General features: G+C 42.1%; 1 protein-coding gene across 1 annotated transcript in view; it reads left to right on the top strand.

Annotated features, from left to right (window-relative positions):
• The window catches only part of LOC124788629 (cytochrome b5 domain-containing protein 1), a 35,988-nt gene extending 14,088 nt beyond the window's left edge, over positions 1-21,900 (top strand). The window contains exons 2-3 of the mRNA XM_047255899.1: positions 111-329; positions 21,670-21,900. Coding sequence (XP_047111855.1) covers positions 111-329; positions 21,670-21,900 — 450 coding nt within the window. The remainder of the gene's footprint in view (positions 1-110; positions 330-21,669) is intronic.
• The last annotated feature ends 5,128 nt before the right edge of the window (positions 21,901-27,028 follow it).

The following is a 27,028-nucleotide window of genomic DNA, read 5'->3' as shown; positions in this document are numbered from 1 at the left end:
ATTGGCCAGTAAGTTTTGTATCATTTGCTGGTTTCTTTCGTGGTGTTCCATAGTTTAATACTATTCAATATATACAATATTTCAAAACTGATAAATGGAATGTTTTGCAGATTAGGCACTATATTCATCCAATAATGGACGTCTCTGTACCATATGCACCACATGGTCCACTGCCTCATATTGGACCTCAAGTACCAACTACAGCCTGGAGGCAGCTAACACATCCTCCATGGTGGGAAGATAAGAAGCTTATAGTGGGGAACCTCACAAAGCGAGCACGGCCTATTCGACTACGTAACATGAACACTGGGGAGCAGTTCACGCTTACTGTAAGTGCATTTTATTGAAATTACGTCACAGGGATAAAATTATCCAACTTTTTTGAAATACATCTGATTCATTACGTGTTGAATAAACAATTGAAGGAAACATATATTTTTAAATTGTGCTGAGAGTAAATGCTGAAGGATGTGATTTGACATTCGTAAACGAGTTACCGATACTCGTAATTCTCTGAATTCGCTTTGTAGGTAAACTTCACAAAGGACGTGCTTTACTCAGAGATGTCAGAGTACACATCTATTGTTGAATCTTTTTTCTCATTTCTGAGAGCTTCTCTTACATCCCACGTAGAGAACAAATTAGATTAATTTAGTCTAACAGAACAATAAGAATCACTGCAAAATACCTCGTACTTCTTTAAATGACTCAGAAGAAAAACCATTTGTTACGTAGTATTACGCTGTAACACTATTGAGTATTCTGTGGAGAGACGAGAATATGTGATTTCCTTCGTCCTTCCGAAGTATTTACTACCACTTACTTGAAAACTTTAATTAAACACTCACATATAAATAGTATCGACAGTTAAAATGCTCATACTACCTAAATTCACACATTTGTTTATTTTGAAACTGTATAGCCCATCCCACATATTTGTTGCCTTTAGTTTTGGATGGTGGTACTCGTTGACAAATGGAGATTTTTACTGTTCCTTCTTTCTCTTCGTGTTCTTTTTATGCTGTTCTTTTAGTTCTATTCCTTAAAACAGCTTTAATTTTTATGACCATGTTTGGGACAAGGAAAATTATAAACAAATTTACGTACTTGAGTATAGGAGGTTGGTAACAAAAACCTCAGTTTATATTTATAGTCTACAGAAGACAATGAATAGATTTTAATGCTTCGACCATAAATATAATAGACTGGCCCTGACGTCATTTTCGTGGCTCCAACATCTCTGGGTTAAAGTCACGTGAATGTTGGCAAAACATGGTTGTTTCGTGTTGCGCTTATGGCTGTACTCAGCATTTTGTCGGGGGAAATGGCATTACATTTCATGCGTGTTTCTATGATAGTGCAGATGCGTTTATTGAAATCTGCTGAAGTGACTTTTATATATATATTTTTTTTACGCTTGAAATAGAGTATAACGTAAATTAAAGTGTTGAAAGTGATGGCTGTGAAGTCAGACTCATATTACACTTTGGAAAGTATCTGTGATAATTCGGTTACAGAAGTAAGTATAACTGTTTCTCGTTCCTACTCATAGGTGTCCTAAGGATGAAAACCGAAGGCAGCTTTGGAAACAGGCCCTGAAACGGAAAAAATTTAAGCCATCTGCACATACGCGCCTTTTTGTATATACAAGTGAGATTATAATAAAGTAAGAGCACCTATAGTCGACACATTAAGAGAATGTTTTTCTACCTTCTAATACTATTAAATAAACGTAGACTCCAAAATTATTTTCTGAAACTTTGAAGTCTCACCTGTCATCTAAAATATCATTTTTTAAAAACTGATAGTTTAAACTTTTGTAAAAATAGTAGGAACTGAACTTTTGAAGTGCACCTAAAATTGATACTCTAAAATGGACCTGCTCCTAAAGTCGACAATTTTGGCATCTATAGTTGACAGAATTCCCATATCCCATTTTCTTTTATAAGTGACTAGAGCTCGAAACGCGGCGAATCCAATATTTAAAGTGTTGACACGAGCCCACTCTTACTGTTTAAAAGAATTTTAACGACATTTTACTTTAATTGATAGTTTATAGTAATTTCGTCCCACTGCCCACCAGAGGGGCATTCGATCTATTTGTTAGATTTTATAAATGGTACTGTGAACAAATCCAGGTCAAATGTAATTCTGACATAATTTTTCGCAAATAAAAAAGTAATTTTTGTTGGAAGCGTTTCGCAGTCAATTGAGAAATGTGGGTAAAATACGATACAAGCATAGGATGGCAGACCGCTGATTTGAAATCTCGCCACGTTTTGCCAACAGTCACGTGGTTTATGTTGGAGCCACACCAGCCCTATAGCTTCTGCACAGCAAGGCCAGTCTACTAGTATCTATGGTCGGAGTTTTAATGATTATTATTTATCTTTCCCCGGAGGTATGCGATTTGATATTAATGATTTTTTTCCAAATATTGATATAGACACATACTGTCTTACCCCATTAAGCTTGCAGGCAATTGCCTTTTGCAGTTTTTATTCATTAAATTAAGGCTAATTGCGGATGAGTAGGCAAATGGGTCTTATCAGTTTGAATGGTGCACGGTAACTCACTGCCTTTGCTCATCGTATCAATCTTTGAGAAAGAGGGAGACAAACGAAAGGAATCCACAGATGAGTTACGAACTGTGGCCTATATAATTACGGGTTGTGTTTACTTATTGCTAACAGTCTATTTATTTCAGAATGACTGATCTGTTTTGTGACCGCCATGGAGATAGAAAATAAAAGATGTTACAGTTTTAACGTCGTTCAGTAATCTCCCAAACTGTTATGTAACAGATCTAAGTTCTGCTTGCTATTGCAATTGTGCATAGTTTCTATTCACATTTGCAGTCCTTGTAAAGTACTATATAAAACATGGTGTAACTGTTGTCATTTGCCTCCGCCCTCAGTCAACATGTTTTCACAAGTACTATCGTGTTTTTATAGGGTATTAAGTACAGATGTTATGACCTTCGGTGTACAGTTAAAAGCCTCTAGACACCCATACCTGTTCGTTCCAAAGAGATGTAGCTACTAGTTAGCTTCAGCCATCGGAAAAGGGCTTCCACTGAATTTCCCAAGTTGTAACAGGAACTATATGCCAGTCTTCTTGATGACTGTTGAAAATCTCTTCCCATGTGTTTGAAAGAATGATTTCGCGCACAACAGATGGTCCAGCTTATTCCAAAGATATTCGCTGAGCCACAGGTCATCAGTTTGCGACTGTAGAAAATCCACTTGATTTTCTTTCAGTTACATACAACGGTGCTTATTTTGTAGATAGGTTCATTATCAGGTTGATAAGATCCGATGAAAACTGTTTTTTTCTGTGTTTCAGATGTAGCTTCTATTATCAACAAAACTACTGGTCTGAGCCCAAATGAGCCACAGACTTTCTATGAAGAAAAAATATGGGAGTACGTGTGCTGCCGTATTCTTTAGAGTGACAATTCAGAATGATGACAACAGTGAAAGGCAGAAAACGACACACACACACACACACACACACACACACACACACACACACACAGGCTTTCGCTATGATGACAACAGTGAAAGGCAGAAAACGACACACACACACACACACACACACAGACAGGCTTTCGCTATGATGACAACAGTGAAAGGCAGAAAACGACACACACACACACACACACACACACACACACACAGGCTTTCGCTTTACCCCACAAACTCATTCATTTGTTAGAGTTTCATTACCCCGACGCTATACAAGGTCCTTCACCACATATATAAGACACTTCAGGGCAGCCCTATGGCTACACAAGGCCTCTGCGAGGGATCCGCCAAAATAAGATCAACCTAAAGAACAAACCACACCAAATCTTATCACACACTGAGAAAAACAACTCTTTTAAATATAGGCCCTACCTACAGTGAAGCAGTATAACAACTCTACAACAATGCTACGATCAAAAATTACAAACAAAAGAATGTAGTTTGTACAAGTAGGCACGCAGCGACTCAATACACGTCACTAAACAAGCACGAAGCAGCCATTTTGACGCTTTCTCCCTCTCTCTCTCTTTCTGTCTTTCGCTGTGCATAATCTCATTCACACACATCATGAATATTTCACTATGCTATCTCCCTCTGATCCACAAACACCTCAAAACTTCTTAAAGGATTTCTTCGCTTCGCTATCAATGCTTCACTGCCGGGGCTATACACTGATGAGCCAAACATTATGCCCATTTAGGTAATATCTTGTTTGTCAGTCTTTGGAACGAAACACTTCACTGATTTTGCGTATCAGGGATCCGATAGTTTGTTGGTAGATTTATGGAAGTACATGGCATTAGATGTTTATGAACAGGTCACGTAATTCGCGCAAATAACGGGCTTCTGATTTGCGTACATGGCGATGGCGCCCGATAACGACCCAGATGGGTTCCATAGGATTTACATCAGACGAATTTGGTCGGCGAGACATCAACGTGAGTTCATTGCAATATTCCTCAAACCAATGTAGCACGGTTCTGGCTCCGAGGCAGGGACAGTTATGCTGCTGGTGTCGGGGAAGACATAAAGTATGAAGGGAAGCAAGTGGTTCGCAGCTGTCAACGAGTCCTCGATTACCACAAGTTCCATGCAAGCACAGGAGAATGTTTCTCATAGGTTAATATTGCTGCCACTGGCCTGTGTCCGTGGTGCTCTGCACGTTTCAAGCCGCAGTTCACCTCGATGGAAGCGTTCGTGGAGACGACCGTTGATCTACACACAACACGACGGTGGCAATCTACGCGGATCACACCGCCATCCATGCGCAAGATTGGAAGCCGTCCAACATTAACTCACGACTACCGACTGCACTCAGAACGGCAGAGCCTTGGCTGGTGAAATGGCGTGTTAGAGTGAACGTCGACAAGTGCGAAGCCGTTCTGTTCACTAGAAGACCGAAGCTACTGCGCAAACGTCAGTACTGCAACCCAATAACACTACACACACGCCCAATACGTTTCCGCGAGAAGGTCAAATACCTCGGTGTCTGGCTGGACAGGAAACTACTCTGTGGGGACCACATTCAACACGTGACCAACAAAGCAAACGCGACGCTCAAACAACTCTACCCTATACTTAACAGGCGTAGCACACTGAATAGGAGGGTGTCTAGGTCCACGTACTTGACACTTATTCGACCCCTGATGACGTACGCAGCCCCTGTCTGGGGATACGCTGCGCCCACTCGCCTGCGCCGTCTGCGGCTCGTACAGAACAGAGTACTCAAAATCATAAGCAACGTTCCGCGCTACACACGCATCGCAGAACTTCACCGGGAATATCGGCTAGATACCATCTTGCAGGTATTCCAAAACCTCTCCATACGACTGTACAATAACACGAGACACTCGCGCAACCCGTTTATCTTTTCTACGACCACAACCATAGATGGAAGCATAACAAAGACACTATTGGCTAGGAACTAAACATCTATGGTCCATAGCACGCTAACACGACAGTACTGGCGAGCCCCTGCAACACAGCTGCTACTGGTAACCCCAGATGCTCGACCCGCCGAAAAACAGGCGACCGCAGGGAAACTGTACTGTACACAGCACACAAACCAACCAACGACAAAGGTAACGATGCACGATACCTCGCACTAACATAGCCACACCTTGCATGCACTGTCGCAGATAGCAAGCCGCTACTGCCCTTACTACCCGTCCTACTGTCGCAGAGGCTTTTTTCCCTTGGCGCTTGCCTTGGCACTTTTTTCCTCTGCCCTTACAACCGCTACCCTTCGATCGCTTTCGTCCACTTTCTATCTCCTGATGGACCATGTTAATGAGTAATCTTACCCAGACGCATGGATAACATCACAGCCCGCATCCTGTGACTCCTGATTCAAAAACTAACATGTTGTACGGTACGGAGGTGACAGTAGAACTTTTGGTTTGGTCACCACATTGGTGTGGGCGTGGAGGGGCCCCATCCTTTATGAAAAAAAAGAGACCGTTGATCTAGTGTGGCAGAAATGTGATTCATCCAAAGAACCGACACATTTGCATCGATCGACGGTCGAATGCCGATGGTGCAGTGCCCACTGCAGTTGCAGTTGGCGACGTCGTTGGGTCAACATGTGAACACCTAGGGGTGGTCTGCTATTAAGCTCCGTGTTCAACACTGTACAATGAACAGTGTGCTCCGAAACACTTGTGCGTGCACCAGCATTATGCTCTTTCGGCAGAGATGCCACACATCACCATCTATTCTACTTTACAGAGCGGACAGACCTCCGAACCCCACATTCTGTGAAGAGTCATGGACGTCCAACGGTTTAGCGCCTAGTGATAGTTTCGCTGTCTTATTTCTTTCTGTAGATGCTCACGGCCCTGTCAAATGTTTTTACAAAGATTTTAGGGAGAGGATTTTAATTTGCTCACTGTGTGATAAGCTCGCCCATATTTTATGTAAGTGGCCAACCAATAACAATTTCCTGTGACATTCTTGTTGCTATGTTTCCCCTTTCCTTAGGTTTTACTTTCTTATGTAGCATTTCCTTCTTTTCCTGCTTTCTTTGAGTGTGTGCTTTAATTTTCTTAGGTCTGTCCACATTCGTTCCTTTTAATGTGTGTCAGGGCGCTGATGAGCTCGATGTTGAGCGCCCATAAGCCCCAACACATCACCACCACCACCACGAAAGTAGTACGTGAACATTCGACCAGCTTCGCCGTTTTCGAGATACTCGTTCATTGGCCTTTCATAATGATCTGTTCCTCCCCACAGTCGCTTATCTCCGTTGATTTCCCCATTTGCAGTACAATCACAGCTCGCCACGTGTCGCAAAGTTACCAGGCGGCATCCAGCCTCCAGTGGGCAGTGGTCATAATGATTTGGCTTAGAGAGCGTCCGTTGAGTATATGTGGTGGTTTTGGCGTTTTACGTCCCCACATCCCAGATCACGTTTCTTACGTGATCTGCGCCCACATCCGCCGTTGGTGAGATGTCGTGAGATTTGGCTCGACCCTCCCTCACCCCTAATCTCACGTGAGACTTTTTAAAATGCGTATTTTCAGTGTAAATACGTTAATTTGTGCTTGATTGCGTTGGATTTGTTTAAAAACCACAGTTTGCTTAATTATTTTTATTTAATGCTTGTTAAGACTAGTATTTAAGACAGAACGTAATCTAGAATCACAGTGAGAAAATATAACAATAAAATACTCAAATAAAAGGCACTAATAAAATTCTTAAAGGAATAGGATGTGTTGGCAGAAGAGCCAACACCGTGTTACGAGAGGAGGCCGAAATTCACGAGTTTTAGCTCACGCAGGCTGGCGTGAGGAGGGAAGGACTATACTGACGTGAGGTCTGGAACATGACAAGGAATTAGAATTCAGAGAGCCGACGTAATTAGTTTGATACTTAACTTTAACCCATTAACGATGAACGTCGCTCTTGACAGTACATGACTCACAATATTATCTGTTCAGAATACATTCTAGTAACTGAATACGGCGCCTTGCTAGGTCGTAGCAAATGACGTAGCTGAAGGCTGGCTAAACTGTCGTCTCTGCAAATGAGAGCGTATGTAGCCAGTGAACCATCGCTAGCAAAGTCGGCTGTACAACTGGGCGAGTGCTAGGGAGTCTCTCTAGACCTGCCGTGTGGCGGCACTCGGTATGCAATCACTAGAGGCACCTGTTTGTGGTGAAATTTTTTTCCCGATTTCGTCATTTTTAAAAAGTTATTTCGGTATATTTTTCGCTAGTTTTTTTTCCATTTCGTCAATAATTTCGTTAAATTTTATTTCCACTTTTCAGCAGTAAAAGGTACAGGAAATACATTTGTGACATTTGCAGTGAAAAATCTTTTATTTTACATAAATTGAAAAAGCATAAAAATTATAAATCATGAAAGTCTCGAAAACATTTATCCTGTCCTAGTCTATGTACACAACACGCAAGTCAGCCCGAGAAAGCCAAGGATACCATGACTTCCATATTACTGGGAGTCAGAGTTGTCCCCCTGTCAGACATTATGTTGCAGTATCTAGAAAATGATCTCTCACTATCAACATTATTGACTGGGATCCACAAAGCCTCCACTACAGCCTTACACAAACCTGGTATGTATCTGTTCATCCATTCTCTCAGCTTCGGATGATCAGCTTTTTCCATCAGAATGTTAGCCTGAATGAAAGCTCGAGTAGTCGATAAAATGAATTCTTCTTTATCATTTTTCGCTCGTTTTGCCCCTGCAGTGACTTCCGTGAGCGTAGCTTGTCTTTTTATACCAGTAGTTGTTAGCGCCTTCTCCTTGTTCTTCTTATGGGAAGAACTGTTATTAATGTGTTTCAGGCACGTGTCCTTCCTCTGCCACTCAATACGCACATTGCAGTATTTGCACATAAGTATGTTCCTAGCCGGCCGTTGTGGCCGTGCGGTTCTAGGCGCTTCAGTGCGGAACCGCGCGACTGCTACGGTCGCAGGTTCGAATCCTGCCTCGGGCATGGATGTGTGTGATGTCCTTAGGTTAGTTAGGTTGAAGTAGTTCTAAGTTCTAGGGGACTGATGACCTCAGATGTTAAGCCCCATAGCGCTCAGAGACAGCCAGTATCTTCCTACTTTTGTCGAAAACATAAAATCCTTGGGACGAAAATTCCTTTTCTCGGTCGAAAACTGTCACTACCATATTAATCATCTGTATCACGACAACACAATACAAAATACCACACTCAATGCACCGGCGATCCACAACAATTTCCAACACGCAATACCGAATACACCCCCAGAACATCCAGAACATCGTAGAATGTCTTTGGAATACTCGATATATTATACATATCGAAATGGTGTACAATCGATATCCAGACTGTATTACCATAACTCCAATCGAATTTCTGGAGTTAAGTTCAAATGACGAGATTTTGCAAAGTTTCGTCAATTATTTCGCGATTTGGCTTAAAAGTAAATAATTTCGCGTATTCAGCAAAATGTGTAAAATTTTCGTGAAAATTTCGCGATTTCGCGCCTTGCGAAAAACAGGTGCCTCGAGCAATAACTGATAGTGGCGACACGCGGGTCCAACGTATACTAACAGACCGCGGCCGATTTAACGGCTACCACCTAGCAAGTGTGATGTCTGGCGGTGACGCCACAGAATATTCATTCAAATTGAGTCCATGGGGACTCGTCTGGTCTATAGAGTGGCTACTGTCCATGTGACTTTCAGCAAAATCATCTGCTACCTCAGCCTTGCTTTCATGTAGCCACTCCAAACCGCTGTCGCCTGCACACAGAAACTCAGTAGAAAGAAAGGTGTTTAGCCTACCTTATCAAGGAATGCCAGAGTATTCCAGGTCTTTCTCTCCGCCGCTTCTCTAATGAGCTGTTCGATCTCGTGCGTTCGTGCAGCATCAAGTCTTCAATTTTTCCGGAACATCTGCTTCGCTGCTTTCCATAACTTCGTCACTTCTTCCTGGCAGCACTTCTTCGTCCTGTAGACGTGTCTTTTCACATATAGAAAAAAACAAGCATGTTAACTCATTCTGAATGAGTGACAGCGTTGAATGAGCCTTCGAGTAACGAACCATTTAGGAGGTAAACACAAGTCGGGATCTGTTCGTTTACGCCGCGGCGTTCGTCGAGTCGTACGTTTGGCTGGTCGTTGGCGACTGAGGGCTACTGTGCTAGTTCGTGGCGCTCGCATAACCGTGACAAATATTACTGTGTAGGATTTGGCCGTATTTTAACGGAGTAACATGTGTTACTCAGTTTAACCCAGTTTTTTCGCAATTTTACACTGTTTCTTGAGGAAAAAAATTACGTGACATTTGCCGAGCCATTCCTTCCCCCCACGTTTAGATTAGATTAGATTAGTTTTTCGTTCCATAGATCCATGCTGAGGAGATCCTCGTGGATGTGGAACATGTGTGTTTTTTTTAAAGCTGAAATAACAATACTAATAGTATGAATATATACAATACATTATTTGTTTCTATTAAAAAATTCTTCAATGGGGTAGAAGGAGTTGGCCACTAGTAAGTCTTTCAGGCTCCTTTTAAACTGATCTTTATTTGTAACTAAATTTTTTATGTTTGCTGGGAAGTTATTGAAGATGAGTGTTCCTGAGTAGTGGACCCCTTTCTGAACTACAGTAAGTGCTTTTAATTCCTTGTGCAGATCATTTTTGTTCCTGGTATTGTATGTATGAACTGAGCTGTTTGTTGGAAAAAGAGATATATTATTTAGGACAAATTTCACTAAGGAGTAAAATACTGAGAGGCAGTAGTTAGTATAACCAGTTCTTTGAAGAGGTTTCTACAGGACGTCCGTGAATTTAATCCACAAATAATACGTATTACACGCTTTTGAACTCTGAAAACTTTAGTTTGACTTGAAGAGTTACCCCAAAATATTATACCATATGACATTATGAAATGAAAGTAGACAAAGTATGCAAGCTTTTTCTTTTTTATGTCGCCTGTGTCAGCTAACACTCGAATTGCAAATACAGATCTGTTCAGACGTTTCTGCTATTCTGTGGTGTGCTCCTCCCAACTGAATTTATTATCAGGTTGTAATCCCAGGAATTTAAGACTGTCAACCACTTCTATCTGCTCTTCTTCATACTTTATGCATATGCTGGGTGCAAACCCCTTACAGGTTCTGAACTGCATATAGTGAGTCTTTTCGGAGTTTAATGTCAGTGAGTTGGCTTTAAACCATTTATTAATATCCATGAAAATATCATTAGCAGATCTTTCTAGAACTACACTCAACATACTATTTATTGCAATACTTGTGTCATCTGCAAACAAAACGAACTCTGCTTCTGGCAGTGTAACTGATGAGAGATCATTAATGTACACAAGAAAAAGCAATGGCCCTAAGATGGATCCTTGTGGGATACCACATGTAATTTCTTCCCATTCTGATGATGACTGATGACTTAATTCACTAGTCCCTTGCACTGATATCCTTTGTTTTCCGTTAGCGAGTTATGACCTGAACCATTTTGCAGCACTGCCCATGACACCATAGAATTCCAATTTATTTAAAAGAATGTTTGGGTTCACACAATCAAATGCCTTTGACAAATCACAGAAAATACCTGCTGCTTGTAATTTGTTATTTAATTAATTAAGTACATTTTTACTGTAGATGTAAATAGCCTTCTCGATATCAGAACCCTTCAGAAATCCAAACTGTGTTCTTGAGATAATATGTTATTTGTGGTCAGATGGCTGAGAAGCTGCCTGTACATTACTTTTTCTAAAATTTTTGAGAATGCTGACAAAAGTGAAATCGGTCTGTAGTTTGATGGTATCTCTTTATCCCCTTTCTTGAATAGAGGCTTAACATCTGCATATTGTAGCCAGTCAGGAAATGTCCCAGTTATAATTGACTGGTTACACAAGTAACTTAGAATTATACTAAACTCACAAGAACATGCCTAAATTAACTTTGTTGATATTTCATCGTAACCACTAGAATGCTTTGTTTTTAAAGATTTAATTATGGCAGTTTTTTCTTTTGGAGAAGTGAGTGACATATTCATGTACCTGAAGCTATTTGTAAAGGCTAGTTTCAGATATTCAAGGGCATTATTTATTGATTCTGACAATCCCATTCCATCAGACGAGGTGAGGTTCGGCTCGACCGCCTCGTCCACTAACCGCCTCACGTAATTCATGGAAGCTCCGTTTTTAGTGTAGCCTATAGATTCGCCTATAGACCTTACGACTTATCTTAGAAGAAAGATTAAGAAAAGGCAAACTTACGTTTCTAGCATTTGTAGACTTAGAGAAAGCTTTTGACAATGTTATCTGGAATACTCTCTTTCAAATTCTGAAGGTGGCAGGTATAAAATACAGGGAGCGAAAGGCTATTTACAATTTGTACAGAAATCAGATGGCAGTTATAAGAGTCGAGGGGCATGAAAGGGAAGCAGTGGTTGGGAAAGGAGTGAGACAGGGTTGTAGCCTCTCCCCGACGTTATTCAATCTGTATATTGAGCAAGCAGTAAAGGAAACAAAAGAAAAATTCGGAGTAGGTATTAAAATTCAGGGAGAAGAAGTAAAAACTTTGAGGTTCGCCGATGACATTGTAATTCTGTCAGAGACAGCAAAGGACTTGGAAGAGCAGTTGAACGGAATGGACAGTGTCTTGAAAGGAGGATATAAGATGAACATCAACAAAAGCAAAACGAGGATAATGGAATGTAGTCAAATTAAATCGGCTGATGCTGAGGGAATTAGAATAGGAAGTGAGACACTTAAAGTAGTAAAGGAGTTTTGCTATTTAGGGATTAAAATAACTGATGATGGTCGAAGTAGAGAGGATATAAAATGTAGACTGGCAATGGCAAGGAAAACGTTTCTGAAGAAGAGAAATTTGTTAACATCGAGTATAGATTTAAGTGTCAGGAAGTCGTTTCTGAAAGTATTTGTATGGAGTGTAGCCATGTATGGAAGTGAAACATGAACGATAACTAGTTTGGACAAGAAGAGAATAGAAGCTTTCAAAATGTGGTGCTACAGAAGAATGCTGAAGATAAGGCGGGTAGATCACGTAACTAATGAGGAGGTATTGAATAGGATTGGGGAGAAGAGAAGTTTGTGGCACAACTTGACTATAAGAAGGGATCGGTTGGTAGGACATGTTTTGAGGCATCAAGGGATCACAAATTTAGCATTGGAGGGCAGCATGGAGGGTAAAAATCGTAGAGGGAGACCAAGAGATGAATACACTAAGCAGATTCAGAAGGATGTAGGTTGCAGTAGGTACTGGGAGATGAAGAAGCTTGCACAGGATAGAGTAGCATGGAGAGCTGCATCAAACCAGTCTCAGGACTGAAGACCACAACAACAACAACAATAGATTCGCACCATGCAGCACAGGGTACAGTTCTTACTCGAGTTTGCTATTATTGACACGCAGTCAGATTCGGCACGGCGATAAGAAAGTGTGACGAATCTTGCATCAGTCTCGGATTTGTTGATTCTAAAGTGGGCGAAGCGCATGCTACCGCTGACAATTTAATAAAACCATCTTGGCAGACATAACACATGTTCGCTGAATAATCTGGAAAGCAACTTTCTATAGCGCAGCTTTCAGACCACTGTTTTGCGTCGAATTAACTGCCTCGCGCAAGAACTACTTGGTTGCCTTCAGCACAATAATCAGCTTCCAAATGAATGAGTCAACTGATGTTTCTGACTGGCCATCTTGCTGATACAAGGGATGTTCAATAGTTAATACAACACATACTTTGCTCGACCAGTTTTGGTTGAAAAAAATGCAGAATTTGTTGTGGGACACCGTGGAATATTCCTGCTTCAGCCCCTGTAGTTTAATGAAGTTCCGATAGGTGGTAGCACTATACATAGCTTTCATAATGGCTTCTGTTGCAGAGGTACGTTCCAAGCAGACAGCTATCATTTTCTTTTGGCAGAGCATAGCATAGGCGCTTGCAGAAAGACTACGGGAACCTGGTAGTAAACAAAAGCACGGAGAGTCGTTGGGCGAGGCGTCTGTCACCATCGCAACAAGGTCGTGCAAACCAGTCTCCCCCATGCCAGCCGGTCGTACACAGCTGTGACTCCTGCAGTGTTAGAACGTGCAGGCACTCTTATTCGAGGTGGTCGACCTGCTGAGCTACTCGCCGCCTAACAGAAAAAAAAACAAAGGACCATCTGTGCAAAATTACTTGCATGGTACGAAGCTGATCGTGACAACTTTTTGTCGAACATCGTCACAGACGGTGCAACATAGGTTCATCATTCGAAACGAAAACAAAACGGCAGTCCATGGAGCGGCGCCATACCACCTCTCCTCCGAAGAAAAAATTCAAAGCTGCACCCTCAGCCTGTAAAGTCATGGCGATGGTCTTTGTGACTCTCAAGGGATAATTCTGTTTGAGATCCTACTTCATGGTACAACGATTAACTCTGAAGTGTATTGTTCTAACCTAAGGAAATTGAAGGAACGTCTTCAGCATGTTCGTCCCAACAAAAATACAAAAAAACTTTTCCTTCTCCATGACAACGCAAGTCTGCACATCTGAGAGGAGCTCTCAAAACTTCGCTGGACTGTTCTTCCTCATCCACCCTACAACCTGGATTTCGCACCTACCGACTTCCTTCTGTTTGGCGCAATGAAAGAAACACTTCTTGGATGCAGCAAGACTTTGGCTCCAGTGTCGACCAATAGGGTAGTACCATGCGGCCATACGGTTCCTCCCAGTATGATGGCGTAAGACGGTCGCGTTGAACGGAGATATGTTGAAAAACAGGGTTTTGTAGCCAGAAGAATGTGGAATAATATGTCGTAGTGCAACTTGAGTAAAACCAACCTGCTTTCAGAAAAAAATACGTTGTATTAGTTACTGAACGCCCCTTGTCATTGTACGATATCCATATAAAACATTCAGGCGAAGATTTGCATATGTGCACATTGTTGTCAATTAACACCACCAGAAAAGAAATTTCTATCACGATTAACAATTTTTTTGCAATCAGGCATCTCGAATGGAATGATTGTATGGATAATTGTACAGAAAGGGCCAAGGCAATGACAGGTAAAACGGTAGGATCAGTACGCTAACAAAAAGTAAAGCGCCAAACAGTAGTTACAGCCATTGTATCATGCACAGACAAGCACTACCGGTAAAGAAGACGCTGCCAAATCCACAACTGGTTGTTGATGGATCAATAACAATAATCAATTGCGTTAAATCACGGCCTCTTCACTGCCGATATTTTTCAATGTAGCATAAAGATTATGGTAGCAGACGTAACTCCGGGGTTAGATGGTTATCTTGGGGTAAGAGCTTAAGAAGATTATTCGAACTAAGGGCTGAATTACTAACTTTTATTACTGACATTTCTTCGAAATTTAAAGAGCTTTAGCAATGGGACTTGGCTGTTCAGACTAGCTTTCTGGCGAATCTATTTGGAAAAATTAATGAATTAAACCTGTCATTACAAGTAAAACAGGCACCAGTTTTCAGCTAATGACAAAATAACTTCCTTTAAAAAAAGATCGCTTTTTTGGATTGTCTGTAATGGCAAGAGAAAACTAGAAAGCTTTCGAACACTGAATGTCTTCGGTGGTGAGACAGCAGATTTCTTCATGTGGGATTATGTTAAACACAATGTGTGTATATCTCGCCTGTACGCGACCTTGGCGACCCACACGGAAAAATTGTGGATGCAGTAGCCTCCATCACTCCAGACATGCTTGTACGCACGTGGATTGAGGCAGCGTATTGTGTAGACGTTTTACGGGTTACAAAAGGTGCCCATGTGGAAGTGTATTAATTTTTTGTACTAAATTTTTTGGCCTACTTTAGATAATGCAGATCCCAAGTGTGTGTATGTCACAGCTTTTTTTATAAGTGTATTTGGAAATCAGTGAGGTTTAATGGGGAAACTTAATGTATTCACATCATTAGAGATCGTTACAATGTAGACCTTGCGGAGCCCAACAATTCCTACATGGGTGTGTGCGTTCACTAATATCAATCAAAATCAACGACGATGTTATTGGCGCTCTCTTTTACGTTACGGTGACCCTGCTGATAGTGGATCGGATTTTTTTCTTTCTACCATTAGTAATTTCGTGCGGCTCAACGATTTGCTACAAGTCTTTCGATTACACGGTACTTCGGCGGACTTGTTTGTCCCCAATCTGCCACAGTAATCCTACTGGGGGAAAAGGGGGCCCATAGTTTACCGTAGTATTCGAATCACACATCGTTTGTGGCTAATTGTCACATCATTGAGAGGTGAAATACAAGGTGGCCCGACCGGGATTCTGTCCTGCAACCTTTCAGCTTCCAGTCGTTCGCTGTATCACTTGTCCACCAAACCTCGACTTCTTGCTATTGACATGTTTGATCTCTGACTGTACAGTTTTTCCCAGATTTCACCATGTTCCCATTCTTCCCAATTCCAGCAGAAAGTTTAAATGCACTCACGTTAGGGCTTACATAACATTTATTACGTGTGTGTATATGCAGACAGAAGCGACAAGTGAAAATTCATACCAAGTCTGAGATTCGAACCTGGGTCTCCCGCTCTCTAGGCAGATGCGCTAACCACTACATAACCCTGGCCACAATGGCTATGCACAACATTCCTAGCACAATTCCCTCCTCAATCCAAATTCCCACTCACGCCTCAACCCACTTTGTGCTCCAATAAACTCGAACGGCATTGCAGAAGCTCTCTAACTGTATTCAATAGCATCTCAGCAACAAACGAAATGAGAGATCATACCTGAAACCCAGGCATCGGTGCGAGACTAGATGGTTCCAAATACCATTTTAACTCTCAGGCATCTGTGGGTGTATATGAAGAGTGAAGCAATAAACGAAAATTTGTACCAATGCCGGGGTTCGAATCCGGGTCTCCTGCTAACTAGGCAGATGGGCTAACTATTACGCTACCCAGGGACAGTGGCTTTGCACAACTACAAAGACAGCACTCCTCCCTCCTCAATCCGAATTTCCATTGTGCCAAATGGGCTGAGGCGTGTATTGGAATTCAGACTGAGGAGGAGTCGTGTTATCTGAGCAGTTGTGCAAAGCCACTGTCCCTGGGTAACGTAGTAGTTAGCCCATCTGCCTAGTGAGCAGGAAGCCCGGATTTGAATCCCAACCTTGGTATAAATTTTCATTCGTCGCTTCACTCTGTATGTATACATCATACATGTTTGACACTTAGAATGGTCTCTCGAGACATATACTGTAGTTTCATTTGATTACATTTTTGTCTCGTTTCCTGTGTGGTCCAAAATTAAAACGGGGTGATTTGGCGCCATTTGAACGAAGAGAAGGGAAATTTCATCTGTAGTTGTGTGTTTGGAATTCTGAGTAAATGAAATTATACAGGGTGTTACAAAAAGGTACGGCCAAACTTTCAGGAAACATTCCTCACACACAAAGAAAGAAAATAGGTTACGCGGACATGTGTCCGGAAACGCTTACTTTCCATGTTAGAGCTCATTTTATTACTTCTCTTCAAATCACATTAATCATGGAATGGAAACACACAGCAACATAATGTACCAGCGTGACTTCAAACACTTTGTTACAGGAAATGTTCAAAATGTCCTCCGTTAGCGAGGATACTTGCATCAACCCTCCGTCGCATGGAACCCCTGATGCGCTGATGCAGCCCTGGAGAATGGCGTATTGGATCACAGCCGTCCACAATACGAGCACGAAGAGCCTCTACATTTGGTACCGGGGTTGTGTAGACAAGAGCTTTCAAACGCCCCCAAAGTCAAGAGGGTTGAGGTCAGGAGAGCGTGGAGGCCATGGAATTCGTCCGCCTCTACCAATCCATCGGTCACCGAATCTGTTGTTGAGAGGCGTACGGACACTTCGACTGAAATGTGCAGGAGCTCCATCGTGCATGAACCACATGTTGTATCGTACTTGTAAAGGCACATGTTCTAGCAGCACAGGTAGAGTATCCCGTATGAAATCATGATAACGTGCTCCATTGAGCGTAGGTGGAAGAAAATGGGGCCCAATCAAGACATCACCAACAATGCCTGCCCAAATGTTCACAGAAAATCTGCGTTGATGACGTGATCGCACAATTGCGTGCGGATTCTCGTCAGCCCACACATGTTGATTGTGAAAATTTACAATTTGATCACGTTGGAATGAATCCTCATCCGTAAAGAGAACATTTGCACTGAAATGAGGATTGACACATTGTTGGATGAACCATTCGCAGAAGTGTACCCGTGGAGGCCAATCAACTGCTGATAGTGCCTGCACACGCTGTACATGGTACGGAAACAACTGGTTCTCCCCTAGCACTCTCCATACAGTGACGTGGTCAACGTTACCTTGTACAGCAGCAACTTCTCTGACGCTGACATTAGGGTTATCGTCAACTGCACGAAGAATTGCCTCGTCCATTGCAGGTGTCCTCGTCGTTCTAGGTCTTCCCCAATCGCGAGTCATAGGCTGGAATGTTCCGTGCTCCCTAAGACGCCGATCAATTGCTTCGAACGTCTTCCTGTCGGGACGCCTTCGTTCTGGAAATCTGTCTCGATACAAACGTACCGCGCCACGGCTATTGCCCCGTGCTAATCCGTACATCAAATGGGCATCTGCCAACTCCGCATTTGTAAACATTGCACTGACTGCAAAACCACGTTCGTGATGAACACTAACCTGTTAATGCCACGTACTGATGTGCTTGATTCCAGTACTATAGAGCAATGAGTCGCATGTCAACACAAGCACCGACGTCAACATTACCTTCCTTCAATTGGGCCAACTGGCGGTGAATCGAGGAAGTACAGTACATACTGACTAAACTAAAATGTGCTCTAACATGGAAATTAAGCGTTTCCGGACACATGTCCACATAACATATTTTCTTTCTTTGTGTGTGAGGAATGTTTCCTGAAAGTTTGGCCGTACCTTTTTGTAACACCCTGTATACAGGGCGTTCCACGAGCTACCCGGGAGCCAGAGAAGCGGGCCCCGATTACCTCAGGACACACTGTTTGGCAGTAGCACACCTGTTGTAGTCGAGGATAAAATGCATTTTTTTTTGTGATGAGGCATGGCTGCGTTTAGGGAGGTACCTCGACTCACAGAGCAATCGCCGCTGAAGTTCTACAAATAGTCATCAGTTACAGTAATGAGTCTCTAAATGATGTGGAAACGGAAGTGCGGTGTGCAATTAGTGCAACACGATTTATTGCACCTATCTTTTCTCACCACGTCATAACATCTGATAGCTATGTGAAGAAAATACCACAATATTTTTTCAGAAAAATAGCAACTATCGAAAAGATCTCTGCGTATTTCATGCAGGACATTCATTGCAGACTCACACATCGCCACTTCGCCTGTGGCACTACAGGAGATATTTTAATCCTATCCATCTTGCACAGATAGCAATGGCCAGCTGCATTGGCAATGTCTGAATCCTTCAGTCGATCCTTCGTACATGTCAGTCTGAAGTGCTAGAAGGCACAATGTTTTTTTTCCCCCCTACACCTTTCCAAACCTAGTTTAACCGCTGAAACGGATACGCCCTATGCAACACTGTCCGTGAGCGCCATGCGGTGAACGGGATCTGCCTGTAGGGATATCTCATCTACATCTACGTGATTACTCTGCTATTCGCAATAAATTGCCTGGCAGAGGGTTCGATGAACCACCTTCAAGCTGTCTCTCTACCGTTCCACTCTCGAACGGCACGCGGGAAAAATGAGCATTTTTCTGTGGGAGCCCTGATTTCTCTTATTTTATCGTGATGATCATTTCTCCCTATGTAGGGGGGTGCCAAAAAATGTTTTAGCAATCGGAGGAGAAAACAGGTGATTGAAATTTCATACGAAGATCCCATCGAAACGAAAAACGCCTTTGTTTTAATGATCGCCACTCCATTTCACGTATCATGTCTGTGACACTATCTCCTCTGTTTCGCGATAATACAAAACGAGATGCCCTTTTTTGAACTTTTTCGATGTCATTTGTTAGCCCCACCTGATGCGGATCCCACATCGCACAGCTATACTCCAGAATAGGCCGGACAAGTGTACTGTAAGCAGTCTCTTTAGTAGATCTGTTGCACCTTCTAAGTATTCTGCCAGCGACCCACAACATTATCTGTGTGATCGTTCCAATTTAGGTTATTTGTAATTGTAATCCCTAAGTATTTAGTTGAATTCACAGCCTTCAGTTTTGTGTGTCTTATCGCGTAATGGAAATTTAGCGGATTTCTTTTAGTACTCAAGTGAATAACTTCACACTTTTCTTTATTCAGGGTCAACTGCCACTTTTCGCACCATACAGATATCTTACCTAGATCATTTTGCAATTCGTTTTGGTCATCTGGTGACTTTACAGGACGGTAAATGACAGCATCATCTCAAACAATCTAAGACAGCTACCCGGGTTGTCTCCTACGTCGGTAATATAGATCACGAACATCGGAGAGCCTACAACACTTCCTTGCGGAACGCCGGAAATTACTTCTGTTTTACTCGATGACTTTCATCTACATCTACACTTACATTTATACTTTCCGTCTATTGGGCCGGCCGGTGTGGCCGTGCGGTTCTAGGCGCTACAGTCTGGAGCCGAGCGACCGCTACGGTCGCAGGTTCGAATCCTGCCTCGGGCATGAATGTGTGTGATGTCCTTAGGTTAGTTAGGTTTAAGTAGTTCTAAGTTCTAGGGGACTGATGACCACAGATGTTAACTCCCATAGTGCTCATAGCTATTTTTGAACCTCTAATTTAGCGGATTACTGCCACTCCCCTTTTTGGGTGTTGGTGTGACTTGAGCAATTTTCCAGTCTTTAGGTATGGATCTTTCTGTGAGCGAGCGATTGTATTTAATTGCTAAATATGGAGCTATTGTATGAGCATACTCTGAAACGAACCTGACTGGTATAGAATCTAGACCGGAGGCCTTGCCTTTATTAAGTGATTTAAGCTGCTTTGCTACACTTGCATGTTTTTCATCTTGGCAGTTGTTCTTGATTGGAATTCAGGAATATTTGCTTCGTCTTCTTTGGTGCAGGAGTTTCGGAAAACCGTGTTTCATAACCGTCATCAGTGACTTCACCGTTGTTATCGCGCATTAAAGGTATTGATTGCGTCTTGCCACTGGTGTGCTTTATGTATGACCCGAATCTCTTTGGATTTTCTGCCAGATTACGAGACGGAGTTTCGTTGTGGAAATTATTAAAAGCATCTCGCATTGAAGCACGCTCTATATTTCAAATTTCTGCAAAAATTTGCCAATCTGGGGGATTTTGAGTTCTTTTAAATTTGGCATGCTTTTTTCGTTGCATCTGCAATAGCGATCTGACACGTTTTGTGTACCATGGGGGAACAGTACCATCATTTATTACTTTATGTGGTACCGGTATTTATCTCTCAATTGCCGTCGACACTATCTCTCTGAAATCATTCCACATCTTTTCTACGCTTACATGATCAGATCGGAAGGAGTGAAGACTGTCTCTTAAAAAGGCGTTAAGAACATTTTTAATCACCTTTTTTTTAAAAAAAGATGTGCTTTGCGTTTCTTTTTGATGGTTGTAGGTGTTACAGTATTCAGCCTAGCAGAAACTGCCTTATGGTCGCTAATCCCTGTATTCGTCATGATACTTCCAATTTGTCCAGGATTATTTGTTGCTAGGAGGTCAAGCATGCTTTCGCAACTATTCAAACTTCGTGTGGGCTCATGAACTAATTATCCAAAATAATTTTCTGAGAAAGCATTCAGTCCAATTTCGGATGACGTTTTATGCCTGCTGCCGGCTTGAAACGTATAATTTTTCCAGCATATCGAGGGTAGATTGAATTCATCACTGACTATAATTGTATGAGTGGGGTATCTATTTGTAATGAGACTCAAGTTTTCTTTGAACTGTTCAGCAACTATTGGCTATCCCGCACAACATCGGAGACGTTGTTTATGTCGTAAGTGAAACATATTTTTAACGTACTTTCCTCATCTCGTTGTGTCCTTCCTGTGTTTATTTTACCAAAAATTCAAAAGAACACTTGACGCAGCAGGGTGGCCGAATATTAGAGTGGGGCACTTGAAATAATTCTACCGTTTCTACTTTTGCAATGTTGCAGTGTTTTAGTGGCTGCTATGGCAATTCAGTAACAGCACTTTTGTTTCTTGTCGACAGGTTTGCTGTGAAGATAAACTGAAGCGTATAGTGGAACGCGCTCTTCCGTTTAACACACATGGATTCAGCTACACCTACAAATTTGAGGGTCGCGTGTTGGACTTCAACAAGACCCTGCACGACAATGGCATTCCTGATGAGAGAGATCGCTACCTCAGTGTGGGATTGGACGAAAACTACTTTATTCCAGCGCTTGCAATGTATTTCAATGACGACCTAACTGTAGCATGAATTATGAGCAGCATCCGCTGTAAATTGTCTGTAACGTCTCTAATTTGGCAATTTTATATGTATTTTTTTTATATACTATCTCCAACCAGATGTACTCAGTATACATCCTTAACACTTCTAATGATGCAGTGTTATTTTTCTTCGGACTACAGAAACACACTGTCCAGAACGAAAATCTTGGAAAAGGCGAAGCTAGTAGTCTGTTCGCGTGCTATTGTCTTGAGTATCCATGGGAAGTAACTGAAGGACGGTGAAAGCCCGAATAGGCGATGAGGTGTCGCACATCCACGTCTCGTCACAGAACATAGAGTAGGGGCTTGCCTCTTTGTAAATCGCAAACGACATCGTCAATAATTACGGTTATAGTGTGCACCGGATCATCGAGACTGGGCCATGGATCAACGGAAACGTGTCACCTGGACAGCTGAATCAAATTTCTTGTTACGCCATATCGGGTACAACGTCATTCAGGTGAGCGGCTGCTCGAAGCATGCACCGCGCCACAGATGCAACAGTGGTGGCAACAACAAGCTATGGAGGATATTCACCTGGCCTTCCGTGGGTCTTGCGGTAGAAGCCGAAGGCACCAGCTGTGGACTACGAACGATCTGAATCCCTTTATGCTTGACCAACTTAACCCCCACTGCTAGGCTCGCGTAGTCTGTATGGTCTGCACAGAATTTTTTGTTTTTGTTTTTCTTTAAGCGAATTTTTCTGCACAGATTTTTTATTTTTGTTTTTCTTTAAGCGAATTTTTATGTTGTTCATAGCTTGTAACATCTCCTGAACTTTTCGCGCTAATTAAGGTCATAGAAGCATAATCTTTTCCGAATGTACTTCTGACCAAACGTTTTTGTTAATCGTGCCTTTTGCGTTCTTGTGATGATATTTCCATAGAAACCATCATCCTCTAATATATATTTCTTTGTATTGAGAAGCGGAATATCAGTTTTCGTAGGTTTAGTTTTAAAGTGTTTCCAATATAACGAAATATTTTCTTAAAAATTTTTCTCTCCTAGTTCACCCCTTTAGGAGTTGGATTTCCAAAAACAATTAAACACGTCATTTCCGAGATGGTAAATACCGATTTTCAAAGATTTAGCTTTAAAATGCTTTCACAACAAAACTATTTGTAGAGCCTTGTATCGTAAGGAAGAAAGGGTGAGGATGTTGTTATGGGTGGCCGGTATCTTTTTTCTACAACACAAATGCACACATGGATTAATACGGTTCCTTATTTACATGAACCTTATCTTCAATAGAGTCCATGTGCTGAGGTACAAGCTCATCAGTAACAGTCCTTTTGCAGACTATATCAGTAATCCTGCTATTACAAACTTTAGTCTCACTATAGACAAAAAATGGTTCAAATGGCTCTGAGCACTATGGGACTTAACATCTGAGGTCATCAGTCCCCTAGAACTTAGAACTACTTAAACCTAACTAACCTAAGGACATCACACACATCCACACCCGAAGCAGGATTCGAACCTGCGACTGTAGCAGTCGCGCGGTTCCGCACTGAAGCGCCTAGGACCGCTCAGCCACATCAGCCGGCACTACAGACATAATCTGGATGCTATGTACTGTTGTAACCTGCGATGTGAACCGAGCCTGCACTGCGGATGTACTGACAGACACCAAACTCGATGAGGGAGTCAGTGAAGTCCTCCAGTCAGTGGCCGCTGTCAAGAGGGCGTTGGCGGCGTATTGCTTGTCGGTGTGTCTCTGACCTCTCTTATGGTAAGTGCGCTTGATCCAGCGCCTACTACCGATCTCCACGCTACATCTTTGCCAACAGGTGTGCTGTCGACAGCTTCATAAAAAATTTCATCCCCTATTTCAGAAACACTGAAACACGCCTTTTTTATTTCTAACTGGGAAGTCAAATACCAATTTTCATAAACATAGCATTAAAAATACCTGAATAGTTCTTTAATAATGATTTATTTTCCAAACAGTTTTCAGTCACTATTTCACCCCGATAGGGTTTAGTCTAACTTCAAAATTGCCTACTAGCGACATATTTCACGCTCTTAGGGGTGGAATTTCGAAAAACCCTTCTTAAACGACGCCTGCAGTATAAGGTGAGCATCCCCTCCCAGTCAATTTCAAGTTTCTATCCTTAGCGTTTTGGCCTGGGCAATGATGAGTCAGTCAGTCAGGACAGTACCGTTTATATATACACACACTGGTGTCCAAAATTAAAGCAACAAACTGAAATTTTGCAAGGTTGCGTTTATTTTGCCACACAATAGTATAAACAGGTGATAGTGAAGTACAGACAATGTAAAGAATACAGAATGTAATCAACTGCAACATTCATAAAGGTAGACAAAAATTTTCTTCGTTTCTTTTTCAACTTAACGTATTTGAACATACATTCTGACAACTGCTTAATGTGCTCAGTATGGGGTGTGACCACCCCTGGCACCAATACCAGCCTGACAACGATGGGACATACTGTGAATTATGTCGTCAGTCTCATGTTGAAGCAATAACACCCATTCTTCTTACAGAGCTCCTCAAAAGTCGTGGAGAGTGGTTGGTGGATGCTTATGTGATGCAACCTGTTTCCCTAGTCACCCCAGACATGATCTATTGCACTAAAATCGTGAGCGTGAGCAGGCCGCTCCATGAGTGCAATATCTTCCGTTTCCAAAAAGACCTCAACCACCCATGCTCTATGAGGTCAAGCATTATCATCCATCACTACAAAAGTCTAGGCCCACAGTACCTCGCAACAATCGTGCATGAGATCCCAAGATCTCCTCACAGTACCTGACAGCCATTAAATTTTGCTGATTCATCTGTCCAATTTCATGTAGATGTGTTCGAGTGGTCAACATAATCCCTGCCCACACCATTAGGGATGCTCTTAGATATCGGTCTCTTTTCACAATGTTTGGGTCCTGAAATCATGTTCCACGTGTCCTGCAGATGCGAATCCATCGAGAATCACTCTTCAGACCATATCAGGACTTATCTGTGAAAAGAACATTGGCCCACTGTACGACCGTCCAGGTGACATGTTGACGGCTCCACTCTAGATGTTCCCTTCTGTGAAGATAAGCCAGAGCTAAACAGACAGCAGGTCTCCAACAATAAAGGCCACTCTGCTAAAACCTTCTGAACACGGTTCGCCTCGATGGAACACGTCCAGGCGAAGCTATGAGGTCAGATGCCGGTTGCAGTGCAGTACTAACGTGGTACCTTCATGCCCTTAGATCCAAATAACGATCCAATCTTTCTGATGTCACATGTGGTTGGCCCTGTCGTGGTCTCCAGGATATAGTTTCAGTCTCTATAAACTGTTGCCTCATCCGAGAAACAACAGAACGATTCACATTAGGTCATCGGGCCACATCAGTTTGCGACTCTCCTGCTTCCACTCTTCCTATGGTCCTCCACTACAGAGAGTCTGTAGGCATCTTCTCTGTGCTACATTGCACCGCCTGTGACTGCATATACAGCGATTGTGGATGTGGGACTATCCTGCAAACCTACTCCACTTGATAAGTGCCCTGACATCATTGTTGACGTGGTTATCTTTTGATCGGAATGCCATCTTCCATTCGCACCACGATCGTAACGACATCTGTTGACAGTTTGTTTGATTATAACGTGAATTAGTCATGGGACGGGGAAATAACAGTTTGTTGCTTTAATTTTGACGCCAGTGTATATACATTTCTTCTTCACCTATCATGACATCTTCCAGCAGGATAATTGTCCGTGTCACAAGGCCAGAATCGTGCTATAGTGTTTTAAGGAGCATGGCAGGGAAGCCATGCTGATGTCTTCACCACCAAATTCGTCTGATCTGAACGCAATAGAAGGCATATGGGACGCTGTCTTTGTCTAGAAACTACCGGCCCATTATTTACGGGAACTACGTGACCTGTACATAGACGTGTGGTGCCACATACCTCCATAAATCTACCAAGGACTTCTCTAATCCATGCCACGCAGAATCGCTGCTGCATTGCTTTCCAAAGATGGACCAACGCACTATTAAGCAAGTGGTCGTAGGGTTTTCGCTCACCAGTGTTTGAATCCGTGTGTTCTACACGTAACTTGCGAAGGCCAGATGTTGTCATCAAAGGAAACGGCCCAGCACCAATCACAGCAGGGGTATAACTTTGAAGTCAAACATGCAGACGTCAAAAATCTTTAGCAGTTACACTTTGGTGGAAGACTGGGTGACCAAGCAAGAAGGTACTCCTACAGTTGCTTCTGCTGCTGCGAATTCTCAGAACGAGGAAGAAGCCAGAAGCTATTTTGAGTTGATGCATAATGTTGAGGTTGGTGTCACTTAAAAGTAATTTTAAGGTAATTTCATTTTTTAGAATTTTTTGTCGCTGTCGTGAACATCGTTTTTGTTCTCTTCTTACCGTTAAATAAGTTAGTTTTTCTGGGTGAAATAACGCCATCTTCGCATTTTTATATTCCAGTTTTGTGGAAATTTCATACTTCTCTTTAAAATAAAACGTATTCTGTTTACATTCACAATAATTTAATTAAATCCTTCAGTCATTCCTGAACTATCACCGAATAGCGGCTTTTGCAACTCAGCAACAGATAACTTTGCTTTTACCAGGATCGTCTGTGAGATTTGTCTCATCTAGACTCCAGATGTGTGATGGTGTTACATCTCTCGTTACATCGAACAGATTTTCAGTGCAACATGGTTTCATCAATAGTTGCCCTGCTGCATTTGATGTTGGTGGCAAATCTTTCAGTCAGTTGAGAATGTTGTTGAAGGAAATCTTTTGTCCAATCTTTTCCTAGTATATTGTTGGAAAATGCTTTCACATCATGTCCCATTCGATCGAGATAAGATTTTACTACATAGCGCAGATCATCAGAATTTACGGGGAAGCCATAATCATTCATCATTTCTATATATGGTGCAAACACGTTCTCCTCATCTCCATTAAAATCAGGCTTCATTCCTGGGGTATTTTTGGTTAAGTTTGTTTAAAATTTTACGTCTTGGGATTTTGAAGTGATCTGCAGGCTTTCTGTGGTAAAATGTACCATTCCTGATACTTTCCATGCATTGTTCCAACTGTTGGGGGAATAGTCGACGTGTCGATGTGATCCTGGTTTTCTTTTATATTCACGA

The sequence above is a fragment of the Schistocerca piceifrons genome, chromosome 3 (genome assembly GCF_021461385.2).
Source record: "Schistocerca piceifrons isolate TAMUIC-IGC-003096 chromosome 3, iqSchPice1.1, whole genome shotgun sequence".
In the NCBI taxonomy this organism is placed as follows: Eukaryota; Metazoa; Arthropoda; class Insecta; order Orthoptera; family Acrididae; genus Schistocerca; species Schistocerca piceifrons.
The sequence above is the reverse complement of the archived record's forward strand: the minus strand, read 5'-3'. Positions and strand labels throughout refer to the sequence as shown.